This window comes from Prinia subflava, chromosome 11 (assembly GCF_021018805.1).
Source record: "Prinia subflava isolate CZ2003 ecotype Zambia chromosome 11, Cam_Psub_1.2, whole genome shotgun sequence".
NCBI classification, from domain to species: Eukaryota; Metazoa; Chordata; class Aves; order Passeriformes; family Cisticolidae; genus Prinia; species Prinia subflava.
Genome location: NC_086257.1, coordinates 7043542 through 7057091, shown reverse-complemented (window position 1 = coordinate 7057091; position 13550 = coordinate 7043542). Strand labels below are relative to the sequence as shown.

Genomic DNA, 13550 nt, shown 5'->3' with positions numbered 1-13550 from the left:
GTGACTGAGAAGAGCTGTGCCATGGTGAGTGGAGGCAGCCCTGTGTGCTCTGTCTGTGCTATGAGTGCATTTGTGTTCAAACTGAATGCTTTAGAAACGTGTTCAGAGGGCATCAGCTGTGTTTGCATGCCAGGAACAATGGTGAATCCTAAATTCAGTATGAAAATAATTCAGATCATCACCAGTACCCATTTTCTGCTGGTGAAGATTACGGTACTTAAGAAAAAAATCACTTTCAACAAGTCCAAAATATAAATGGTACTAAACTAATGGGATCAAATTCATTGTATTGAGCTTAATTGCAACTTCATGGCTCCAGATTTATTCCAATGTAATTCTGTTAAATACCAAAACTAGAATAATAAAGTGATGAGTCAGGTCTATTGTTTGTAAATCTCCACTAGAGATCATTAGCTTGTATACAACTGCATTAAAATTTAAATGACATGCTGCTGTATTTTTTTCACTTGGTTTGAGAAAATCTGCATATGTTGGAGCCTCTGGGTAATTTAAATTGAAGTAGTTGAGAAAATGTCGTGTAACAATGATATGAGGCATGTAGTCAAATATTAATTGTCTTAAACAGCTCAGCACAATTTGTAGTCATGTAAGTAGGTGAATCATCAGTTCTGTTACCCTGTCAATATGGTGAAACTTTAAAGAAAGCTGTAGCATGGTGCAAAAATGCTTTGAACCAATTTAATTGCTGACTAGGGTAAAAAACTTTGGTGTAATACTAAACAGCATACAGAAAACTGTTGTGAGAGGTTCCAGCTGAGAATGGGAATTGTCAGCAGTGGAAATGTTGAGTGAGGGTGTGTTATTTCAGAATGGTAGGAGAGATGGGGTGAGGCTTCAGCACGCTGCACATGTACAAGGAAAGATGACAGGGAGAAATTCACTGTCCTACACAATGAATATGTCACACAAAATGCAACAGGTAAAAAAGGGGCCAATGGGAGAAGGGCAGAGGGGGCAACCAGGGACCCTCTGGGTTCAGCATATAGTGTCAACATTTTGGTTCTTTGCATGCTTCTCATTCGTTCTCTTCCCTTTTCCCTCTCCTCTTCCCATCCTTGATTAGCTAACCCCACAAAAAAAAAAAAGTGTTTAAGAACAGCTGTGAAAGCATACAAGTTTGAATTTTAAGATATTTTAATCAGTATGATTAGGTTTCCCACCAAGAAATCTCGTCATCTGCTGTCATGCTATTAAGGCAGAAATGTGTAAATTAATTAAAGGAATTGGAAGAGATTCGCCAAAAATATCTTTGACTTCCTGCCCCCCTTTCCTGAGCAATAAGGACTTGTTCACAGCCACAGTGGCTGTTAGAGCTGTGCATGCTATTTTATATGCCCATTTATGAAGCACATCTCATGAAGAGATAAAATGCAAGGAATTGTTTTGGCATGTTTCAGGCAGGATGTTGCTCACAGTGAGCAGGTGCCTGTTGCAGTAGTTGTCTGCAGTGCTTTGTCCTTGAATCCTGAACTTTCCTTCAACTTTTTCTGTTATTACTTTGTCTAAAAATCTGTCCATAACCCCTGAACAACATTGTCTTTGAACTCAGTGCATCTACTCAGTGAAATTCTCAACCAAGCTTTAATCTTCTCTCACCTTGATATATTTTAACTCCCCTCTTTATGGGCTGGCACACAAACTGCTTTTAATGGTGATAGATGTGTCTCTGATATTAAAAGCTATAAAGTATACATTACAGATTAATCTGAGCCAAATCTTCATTCTCAACATGGTAAATTTGGGGAAGTTTGATCAGGGAGGAGCCAAGGTGCCTATGGTTGTAGCTTAGGCTCATCTATGATGTCAAGCACATGGGTTTGTTGGTTGGTTTTAAAGAGTGTCTATTAACTTTTGGGGGTCTTTGCTACTACAGAACATTTAAATCATCACTGAAGCTAGTGTCTCAATTTACATTCACACCATGTTCAAGAGCAAAGCTTGAGATGGAGGTATTATAGGGGAGGAGAAGGGCAAACAAATCAAGGCCACAAAGGAAATCTTTCCAGCCCATGCTCCTGATTTGCATTTTCCTGATGCACATAGGGAATGAATTCATGTCTCCTTTCTCTTTCAGAAGAGAAGTGTTTGTGCTTATGCTCTTTGTCACCATGCAAATTTTTCAAGACATGGCAAAACAAGTTTATTACACAGCTTTGCTGCATTCTTTAAAAAGCCACTTGTTTGATAATAAAATTCCTTATTATCTGACTGTTTTGCAGTTTCTGAATCAGATAAAGCAGTACAATTTAGTATTGTAAATTGTAGAAATAGCATAAAATCTTTTCAAATATGAGTCACACTCTTGGTTTTGGTGGTGGAAATTGGATTATTATGATGCATATGTACATTTAAATTAGCAGTTGTAATTCAGAAAAAGAAGATTTTCAGGTGAGTTTCCACAGTAAGGTGTGGTTGTAATTTCACCTGGGCCAGACTTTGTACTGTTGCTGTTCTTCATATGAAATGTTGTGGATCAGGGCCCTTTTTTGGGTGGAACACAAACCTACCTAGAGGGTAAGAACTATTAGAGACCACGAGGAGCTTCTCAGAGGGGTTGCTGTAGGTATAGATGTGTATGACTATAAACACAAATGTACACAGACAAATTACTCTTCTAAGAACACTCCTATAACCAGTATGATTAAAAAAAATGTTTAGGCCTATGCTTAAGCCTACTAAATTGAAATATTTTGGAGTGAATTTTAAGCCTGTGTTGAATTAATTGAATTTAGACTCCGGTGTTCATGGGTCAGGATCAGTTGTCTGAATGTTGTGTGTGTACGTCCCAGGAGATTGCAAACTCTGAATTGAAGAAAAGACATTGCATGGAGCTGAGTATTTGTGCTTAAAGGACAAATTCTTTATTCCACCCATACCAAGAGGCCACTGGCTTTGGGGCTTGGTTTTGGTTTGTTTTCATTCTGTTCTGCTTCTCAACCATTTTCCTCTCAAGAAAGCACAGCTGGAGAGCATTAACTGAAAACAAATGATGTTGCAGAATATCTGCTTGTTCACTGCTGCTTTTTCAGCCTAATTCTGCTAAATGCTGCTTGATTGAAGTTTTGAACTGCCCCTAACTGCATTTAACACTTAAAAGACAAACCTGTAAATCAATTCTCCCTTCCCAACCCCAGGCATGCAGAGGAGGATGGGGGGAGGGTTACCTTTGAGTCCTTCCCTCTGTTCAAGCTTTCTTGCCTTCCTTTCTCCCTTTAACATATTAAATTTCCAGTGCCGAATTTTTGTGGGATGCGGGTGAGCTCAAATACAGGGCGGTGTTTGTGTTGTTTTTGTATTTCACCTTCCCCAGCGGGCCCGCTAAAAGCAAGGGGCGGCTGTGGACAGCACAAAGCTTTATTTGTGCTGGCAGACAGCTGCTGGAGACCGTGTCTCCTTATCAGCCGTGCCTGATAACACAGGATCTCCCCATCTGCCACCCGGGAGCTCTGGAAGAGGCCAGGGCTGGAGCTCCCAGCTGCTGGGATGGGGCTGCCAGCGGGAGGCGGGGGCGGCTGCATAAACCTGTGGCTTAGGGAAAAATCACAATGCTCTCCTGAAAATCACACTGTGCCCCTTGGAGTTGCAGAATTCTTGAGGGAGGTAATTGCTCTGGATGACCTGGACCGTGATTTAAATGTGATTTCTAGGGTGCTTCACTGGTTTAGGCTGCAGCGCTTAAAGACATCTGTGGGGAAAATAGATAAGTGTTATCCTTTGTCCGAGTTTTCATTGCTGTTAGGAGATTTATTAGCATTTTTTATGGCTGGTCATAGCCTGTGTTCTCTAATATATTATTTGCAATTTCCTTTCTCTAGATTGTGCCATTTGAGGAACACAACTCAAATTTTCCATCAGTTGCATCAGGGAAGCCATAAATATGTCACAAGGGGTGTATTTATGTACCCTATTATGCGCTGGAAAGAATTTGGTCTGCACTGTGTAAAATTAAAACAATAATTAGGCTTTGACACAAAGGTTGGAAGGAAAACTCCTGGCTTACATATATTTGTGTGCTTATTGTGTGTGATAATTAAATGGTAGTTAGAAATTTCTGCGTACTTTAAATCACCCTAATGGAAACACTTAGGCCACGTTACCTCTTAGCAGGTGTCTTAATAACTGGAGGAGGGATGAAAATTGAGGAAAAAGGATTTAACAAAAGCGTGCTGCAGGCTGTAGTACAGTGGGCACTCAGTGGGTGCTCAGGTGCCCTGGTGGGGGACAGAGGATTGTCCCTCAGAGCAGGGAGGAATCAGCTGAGGGCTGACAAGCCATGGAGAAGCTTTCCCTTCCCTCTTCTGGATGTGGAAGTCCTGTCAGGCCCAGTGTAAGACTATTGCCTTGTGTCCATATTCCATGGCAAGGGACTGGTCTTGGGGGACATCATCCCTCGGAAGATCATGATGCTCACTGATCTTGTCAAAGTATGAGGTAAAAATGGAGCAATGAAAGGCAGTGCTGGCTAGAACTGGAGCGCTGCTGATTTAAAGAGGTAAAGACTAGAGGGCAGAAAGGAGCTCAGAGCAATAGCCAGAAAAAACAGAAAATACAGATAACGTTGTGCCCAGGTTGTTGATTTGGCACAGCCTGGTTTTTGGTAGCCAGGGAGGGCCACACAAGTGCCTTCTGTGAGAAACTGCCAGAACCTTCCACCGTGTCTGACAGAGCCAATCCCTGATGGCTCTGAAGATGGATGTGCTGCAGGCCCATTAGAGAGGTTGGTAACACCTCTGAGATGACACATTTAAGAAGAAAATCAAAACAGCACACACAGAGCTTTTCCCAGGGGTGCCCATCCCAGCACAGCCCGCAGCGATGGGCCATGGCCACACCACCTCAGCGTGGCCCACGGCCAGCCCTGCCTGCCCGGCCGCCCCTGCCCAGCCGTGCCAGGGCAGAAGGGCAGGGTGGCAGCGGAGGCTTCTCCTTCCCAGTGCCCTGCAGGAAGAGAGGCCTTGAACAGCACCAGCGCCGTGGCAGCCACCCCTGCCTGCACGGAGGGCACCTGGCCAGCAGCAAAGACACCGTGAGCAGCTCTCCCACACGGACCTGGGACAGGATCGACCTCTCCACGCTGTGAGAGCCTGCAAGGATCTTGGAACTGGTGGAACTTGCTGGCAGTGGTACCTACGGGCAGTGGGTTTTCTTCTAGTCAGAGAAGAGGAGGAAGTGAAGAAATATTAGGGAAAACAACATGGCAACACCAAGGTCAGTGTGAAAAAGAGGGAGAGGAGGTGCTCCAAGAGTCAGAGCCAGAATTCCTCTGCAGGCTGTGCTGAGGACCATAATGAAGCAGGCTGTCCCCCTGCAGCCCATGAAGTCCACGGGGGATGCAGAGATCCACTCACAGCCCATGGGAAAAGTGCTCATGCCAGAGCAGGTGGATTCCAGAGAGCTGCAATCCAGTGGGAGACCTGAGTGGAGAGAGAGGGCCCCTCCTTCCAAACTAGAGCAGCCTGTCCTTAGAGGAGTGCACCCCATGGATGGGTGACTCACCCCACAGCAGTTTTGGGAAGACTGTTTACCTGTGGCGGGGAGCCCATGGTGAGGCCTTTTCCTGATCTTAAAAAATTGAGAGCCAGTCATGGTTAGGGGATAAGGGTTTTTTACCTCAGTATTTTAATAAGGAGCCTTACGGTGCTCCGTTTCAGCAAGGTGGGATGTGTCGCAATGCACCCACACAGTAGATGGCATATACAATTTATAGACCTTACAAATTAGTGTATCTAACGAGGATGTGCCAGTGGGAGGCCTGGATGAATGGTGTGATATTCCCTCATCTGAGGAATCCCCCCTGGATGGGCAGAATGTTGGTTTACAGGATATGTTCCAGAGAGGAGCTCGGTTTCCCAAGACAGCGTAGGGTTTTCTGGCCTCCTGCTACGAGGCCTTTAGGATGTTTGGTGTCCTGCTCTAACAAAACCCTGAGACTGTGCTAAATTAACAGACTTAAGGAATTGCAAGTATGCATGGTAAGAATACTGAGGACACATAGAAGTTATATAAAAAGTATATAAAAGAAAAGCCAAAAATCATCTTGGCATCAGCAGTGTAGCAGAAGAAGGACTCCTCTCCCTGAGTGAGCAGATCTTGATGAACTGACCAAAACCCCCATGCCCTGGCCCCCTGTGCTATCAGTGGAAAAGGGGCTGGGGCGGGGCGGAAGGTGTTTTAAAGGCTTATTTTACTTCTTACTATCCTCCTCTGTCTCTGTTGATAATACATTTACCTTATACCTTTAAAGTTGAACCTGTTTTGCCCTTAGAGTTTTTTTCTCCTAATTCTTAACTCATGAGTCCTTCATTTTTTTTTTCCCCTCCCCTCTGCTCATCTATAGCAGAAGAGGTAAGCAAGTTACTTGTGTAGGTGCCTGGCATTTGGCCAGTGTCAAACCGTGACACCAGGTAGGACACAAACAGTGGCAGCAGGCTATGAACAGTGGCATCCTGATTTTTCCTCCTTTCCAGACTCCTCTCTGAGCACCAGGCATGCAGCACTTCTGCAAGACTTTCCATTTCCCTTTCCTGAGGTATTGTGGCTTCAGCTCCTTAATGAGCTGGCTCATCCCTTGTGAAAAAAGCAAAGTTAGGACTGGAGAGATCTCCTTCACTTATTTAATGGTGTGCACTCAATCTCTGTCTCCTAACACTGGTTTTTTTTTGGTGGGAGGGTGTGTGTGTGTTTGGGTTTTTTTAAAATCTGACTTTAAAACTGCCTCTCAGCAGTTGAAAACATTAACATGGCTTGCTAAATATAAGTGCTTTTTACTAAGTTTAAGGGCAAAACTATCGAAATACAAGGTAGCTCAGTGTCTTAGGTATGGATATAAAATAACTAAAAAAAATTTCTTAAGTTCGGATGACATCAGTTCTTATGAAAACTTCCTTTGTCTTTCACCCAGCTTTAATTTTGCTGATTGTGGTTCCCTCTCCCAGTCATCTCTGCTTTTATAGCATAAGATAAAAATATGTTCTTCATAGATTAGCAAAAGCCTTGAACATGAGGTGCTGTTAAAGCTTTACAAATTTATTTTTAAAAATAGTATTGTCATTTGGCAAATAAGTGTTGTCTGCTAAGAGCTGCTCTTTTGTGTGAGCCATATATAACATTGCAGTTAATAACATTTAGTGTTATCAGCTGCTGGATGACTTTATCTCAACTACAAAAGCCTGTTTGCAGAGAGGAGGCAGCCTTGCTGGAGTGCCAGATTGTTAAAGAACTAGAGGTTGCCAAAACTAAATGAACTTTTCAGCTGGTAATGATGTGCAAATTGCTCTCAAAAATGTCTGTGCACTGGAGGAATGCTCACAAGCACAGGGTTGTATCTGGTTACAAACATTTCTTTGCCTTTGTCCTTAACCCAGCAGTGACACCATTAGAATGAATATTTCTGTATGTATAATAACACAGTTATTTTGTGTTATTAATAGCTGAATACTTACTCAATAGCTATTTCAGTTAATGTAATTAACCAAATATATAATTAAGCAATTTTTACGTTATTAGCTATTGTGTTAAATAGCCATTTAAGCTATATTGTGGCACTCTTGGTGAAATGCAGCTCTGGGTAAGAGGGGCTATGGATCTACTGCCAAAATGTCCCCCTGAGTGTGACTGCAGTGTATGGAAAGGAAGGTTTGCAAATGGCCTTTTTTGAAACCACTGTACCAAAAGAGGAGACAGAGGAATTAAACTCTGATGCGTGAATTAAGTGGTATTTTTAAAATTCGTTGTATTATTTTCTTGAAAAATAATTTTCTGTAACGTGGCAGATATGAGGAGCTACCTTTGGGTGAAGAGGGTAAACTTCAACTGAGAAGGTGATTAAAGTGTGCTGAGGAAGGTGGCAGGGGTGGCCCAGGCTGGAGCTGTGTTACCCAGGAGCTGCAGTTTCTCTCGGAGCTGCTGCAGCCCAGAGGAAGTGCTGGGTTTCCTGTGCAAAGCTTGCTCCCCTGCCCTGGAGTGTCTCACCTTGGATTTCTTAGCCTGGTTGGGAATTTAGTACAAAGAGCCATTCTTGTGAATCATGTTTTCTTAGCAGTTTTGCATTCCAACTCAACAATTCATTCCTCCTTTTTTCTAATGGCAAGGACTTTACTGGAGTTCACATAACTTTGAAAAAAGGGTTAGTTCAGGTTCTTCTGGGGGTCTTGAATGTTCCAATCCGTTGGGGATTGTTTTAAAAATACAGCTCTTGGTATACCTAATATGCATTAGAATTAGTGGAATGTTCTGACAAACAGTTAATATCCCTGTATTTAAAAGTTTTTCAAAGGTAAATACTTAAAGCTGTGAAAGAAAAGCTTTTTCTGTAGCCAAGTTAAAGCTAACGATGTATCTTCAGAGTATTCATCTTCCCATCTCTTGCATTATTGGACTCAGCAGTATTTATATGATCTCAAATGAAAACAGCATTTTGGAAATACGATTTGAATGTTTGAATGTGCTGTGGAGTGTTTTGGGTGCATGGAGTCTGAGTGTGTGTTTTAGAGGCATGGCAACACCCTCAGGCTGAACCAGTCCTTTCCCCTCTGGAAGGACTGAGTTACTCGTGGTGCTTTTATTCCTGCTTTGTAAAATATGTAGTAAAAATGTGAGATGTGGTGAAAGGGGAGTGCCAGCATAAAGGTACACACCAAGTGGTTAATAATGGTTCTGTCGAGTTAGGCTGCCTGAAATTTGTCAGTCTTTAATTTTAAAGTTCTACCTTTGTCCAATAAACTATTTCTGATTTTTTTTTTTTTATTTAGGACTATGCACAGCTACGCACATTTTTAACTTAAAATGGTTAATTACAATTTTTTCTCAAGTTGTTACAGCCAGTACTCCAGAAAACATAATTTTATTTAGTATTGTAGGACTAACCTGTTCTGAATTTGTTGTAGGTTTGAACTGCTGTCAGGTAGAATAAAAAGAATATAGTTCAATTTTCAAGTTGCAAAAACACATTTAGTATGTGCAATTTAGCAGCTGTTGCAAATACTTGAGGGCATTTTCTTCAGCATTTGAAAATTCCCTGTAGAAATGAGACAGGAGACATTCATTTACCATTTCAAGCTTGAAAAATAATTTAACCTTTCCTTAAATTGTGTTTTGAAGTTTGGGATTAACACTCTGCCTGGCTGCACAGATGGTTACATTTTACATATTCCTTTGTCTAGGGAAAAAAAAAGAGACCACATGGTCAGTTAATGGCTTTAAACACTCCTAGTCCTCATTTTGTATCTTCCTAATGGGACCTCAGAGATTGTGGGAAGATACTCAGAACATTGTTGTTTATGGTGTAAGACTCGTAAGATGTGTTGTATCGTGTCCCAGGACTCATGAGCTATTTTTGTTCCTGCTTATTAATCCTGGTTAATGAATTTTACAGCTTCATCCCTTAAGATTTAACATCCATAATTCTGCTGCGGAAAAAAATGAAAGCGCTAAGATCACTGATGTAGAGAAAATGTTGCTTTGTTAATGGAATGTGAGGGCTCTTATTTTGTAATTTTTAATAGGTAAAATTATCAATGAGGTGTATTGTCAAGAAGTAGACTCCATCTCAAGTCACTGAAGTGGTTATAAGCTAAAAAAAGCTTTTTAGTCTTTCGGGATGCTTTCTAAGCTTTTTTTGCAGCCACTTTGGGGAAATATCATAGTGAACCATGGATGACACAAATCAAATGTGATGCTGGATAAATGATGGAAAATCCATTAAGTCAGTGGTGTGTCACCAGAGCAGACAATTCTAACATATAGAATCAGTCCTTAACTGGGTATTCTGTGCTTTGTAATGTGCTTTTTTTTCCCAAGTAATTTTAAAAGTATCAGCTAACAGACTGATAGATTAACACAGAATTATAGAATAAAGTCATGGAATGGTTTGGGTTAAAAGGGACCTTAAAGGTCATCTGGTTCCAGCCCCCTGCCATGAGGGGACACCTTCCACTAGGCAGTGTGTGTAAATCTGCACGTGGCACACAAAACAGATCTTGATAAAACCACTGAGTGCTGTACAATGTTGAGCACTTGTGAGAAATCTGTCAAGTTTATAAAATGTTATCACTACAATATAGGCACAGTACTGTTTTTCCCCTCCATTTGAAAGTGCTAGTAAGGTTTTTAAGGCTACTACTCTTCTGTCATGTAAAGAAGAAAAGTTTTGTTTAATCTTTTAAGTTCTTACCCTTTTAAGCCTGCATGTGCAACAAAATCCATCTGGTTGGAATTCTTAAAGATAGCGGTAACTGGTACAAGACTTCACAGCTTTTTTCCAGCTCCTGTGGCAAAAGGATTTCCACTGCCAACACAGAGTTACAGAGGTGATTCTTGCTACTATTAGGTGGAAATTTTATGATGTTCCTGCAATTCTGTGTGAGCTTTGCAGGCCAGGATGGGATATAGGGGTGAGATTGTTTGAGGTGCTGGGGATCAGTGTTTGGGTCTCCAGTCTTAGCTGCTATCTGCAAGGCATTTCTGGCAGATACTTAATTCACTTTGATTAAATTAACCTTAAGACATCTGAAGATGTTGTTTATATATTTTGGGGGTGTTTGTATGCATACATATGGGAACACACACTCTGCCTTCCAGTCAGCCAAATCCTCCTCCGCTAATTTATTCACAGAGGAAAAGATTATGTTTCCTCTAGATTTTCGAGGGTGTTTTGTTTAGTTTTTTCTTCCAAGGGACTTCCTAGAAAGAAAGGCTAAGAGAGTGTTGCGGGAAAAGCGCTGTTGGCTGACAAGTTTGGTTACCCCTAAGTGCCATTTCCAGTTCCTAAGACGCAGAAGGAGCTGGGATGTAAAGGTCAGAAGTTGCCAGTGCAGTTCATGTTAACACAACATGATGAATGTTGTGTTATAAACACAGCAGAAACTCCCTGTCCTGTTTGAGATCTGGAAACGTAGTCACTTCTCATGCTTGGTAGAGTGGCCTGAAGAGTGGTTTGGCATTATGGTTTTAAACCTCGCAGATAAAGAAGCTCAGTGTGAAACTTTGCAGCCCCTTGCCATGGGTGAAATGTAGAAAATTCTGCCTTGGCTTCTATTGATTACCTTAATTGCCTCCAGATACAAAGGTTTTCCCAGTACCATTACAATCTTTATGACTGGTCAATAGAATACAGAATCTCTTTTAATAAACAAAGCATTGTCTGTAAATGGAGATGCTGAAAAATTAACTCCTTCTTTCCTTTCTCCTGTTTTTCCAGCGGAACCCCTGCCTTTAATGGACTTGTGCCGAAGATCAATTCGTTTTGCTCTTGGCAGAGACCGCCTGCATGACATAGAAATTCTACCTTTGCCTCTGTCTCTGAAAAATTATTTACAGTACCAATAAGACATCTAGAACCCTTTGGCCTCACATGGGACTTCATCAATGCAAATGGCAGAAAATTGTTTACAGCAAAATATAAATCTTTGTGATGGACACTTAAGCGTTATTTAATTTTTAATGTATATTTTTTTTTCTGAACCAGTGAAAGCAGATCACTGTGGGGGACTACTAAAGAATGTGAAAACATTAATTTGATTGAGGTTCATGTGTTACCTGTTGCCTGTTGTGTTTACAGTCCTGAAGGCTATAATTCTCATCTCCCATACATCGATTGGTTTATCTTTGTTGCCTCTGGTAAATGCCAATAGAAAATCTGACCTGCATGATTCACTGTCATGCAGACAGAGCATTTTTCAATATTATTATTTTCATTTTTCTTTCTCTCTCCTACACTTTACTCCAATAAATAAAAATAAATTATCAAGGGAAAAGCCTTGACAATAACGTTTGAAAAATATTTAAGCCTTGGTATGCCGAGTTGTTGAGAGTGCTGCATGTTCAGTGCTCAACATAATTAGGCCTATAATATCTAAAAGCTCTAATGATCACAAAAAGCAGATTATTGCCTAGAAGAAAAGAATGTGGTTTAAAAACATGAGAGAAAACAACTGGTTTATGTGTCAGATCAGTTTCTGGACTTGGTAACAGTAAGGTGCAGTTCATTGTTTTCAAGACCAAATCTAGTCCCTCCAAAGTTCTGCAGTTTATGACAAAGTGCTCATTGTCCCAAGAATTTAGGATATTCATATTTTAGGAAGCTTGTCACTTTCTCTTTTTTTTTTTTTTTTTAACAAATTTATAATTTTTATGTGGTATGAACTCTAAGTACTTTGTTTTCTTTTTAATGTATGTGTGGTTATAATGTTTATTTATCTGTTTAGCGTCTGGAGTCCTCATTTAACTGTGTCCCATCTTGGGGTGACTGATTCTGTTCTTTTCCCCAGCTCCATCTGAAATGTATCAGTTTTTCAGGCTCATCCCTTTTTTAAGATGCTGCTTTCTGTTTGCGTTTCTTTCATGTTTCAAGTTATCTGCCTGAATCAGTTATCTAGTTTCTAAACTGGAAGTTGTTGTTACGGCAGAATGTCAAATGTTTAGACTGAGCTGCCTTCAGCATATTTTAATGTGAATTTACTGATGAATGAGGAGAAAATTTCTAATAAAGTCTACTGTCCAAAGTAAAACTCCCATCTCCTTTGATGAAGTGTTAAACCTGCTCATAGCCCAGAGCTGAAGTTCAGTAGTTCAGTTCCTTGTGCAGCTTTGCAAATGTTTGTGTTTGGTTCTTCTGTGGGATTGCTGCTCTGGGCTCCTGTGTGAGACACAGCAGGCAGTGGCCTGTCCCATTCTTGATTTATCCCATTCACCCCGAGTATGGCCATGCCCTTCTTTCAACACCCTTGTGGTCAGATTCCTCTGAACAAAACCTCACTTCTGTGCCACGCTGCGCTTTGGGGCTTGGTGCTTTTGAGGCAGGTTGCAGATTGCTGTGCACTGAGGATCCGGGCAAAAGCACCGACCCACAGGAGGCTGCCCTGCTCTCATCGCCCCCGGGAACAGAATTACAGGTCCAGCTGGAACAGAGACATGTGAGGTACAACAACACAAGCAAGAGTGGAAGCAACAAGGGCAAGGTAACACAGGGATGTCAGAAGTTAAATAACTAATATTTGATTGTCTGGGCTTGACTGTAAGCTTCAGCATGGAATTATTTTGGACTTGCTTTCACTTAAGGTGAGAGGTACATACTGCATTCCTTCCCTAATCCATTTCCTACCTTTCCCACTTTATTTTATGTAAACCTTTTGTCTCAGTAGGTACATTGGAAGAAGGAGCTATAAAAGTACAATAGCTCACACAAAAGGCAGAGCAAAGGTGTGTCAAGTGATCTGTCATCAGCAAGGTAAGCAGCTGTTCAGGAATGGCAGTTCTTGTAGACCTTATTTTTCCACCACTGAAGTCCATCTAAGTATTCCCTAAAATTAGTGTTCCACTGTGTGTAACTACAGACTCCATGTTCCTTTGAATAACTGCAGTGACACAACTGTTCCTTCACTTGACCCAGACCAGCAGCTTTTTAGTGTTATGGTAAAGTGGGAACTGATATCATAAGACAAATTAATGGCACCTCTGTATTTTAATTAACCTAATTGCTTTACAGTTGCATTGGAATTTTAGTTGGTGCCTCTTCTGTGATTATTTCTCTA

General features: G+C 41.2%; 1 protein-coding gene across 2 annotated transcripts in view; it reads left to right on the top strand.

Moving 5' to 3' along the window:
* Nucleotides 1-13215, top strand: part of SPSB4 (splA/ryanodine receptor domain and SOCS box containing 4) — an 83992-nt gene extending 70777 nt beyond the window's left edge. For both annotated transcript variants that reach the window (XM_063408405.1, XM_063408406.1), the window contains exon 3: nt 11219-13215. In XM_063408405.1, coding sequence (XP_063264475.1) covers nt 11219-11346 — 128 coding nt within the window. In that variant the 3' untranslated portion in view covers nt 11347-13215. The remainder of the gene's footprint in view (nt 1-11218) is intronic.
* Nucleotides 13216-13550: the final 335 nt, after the last annotated feature.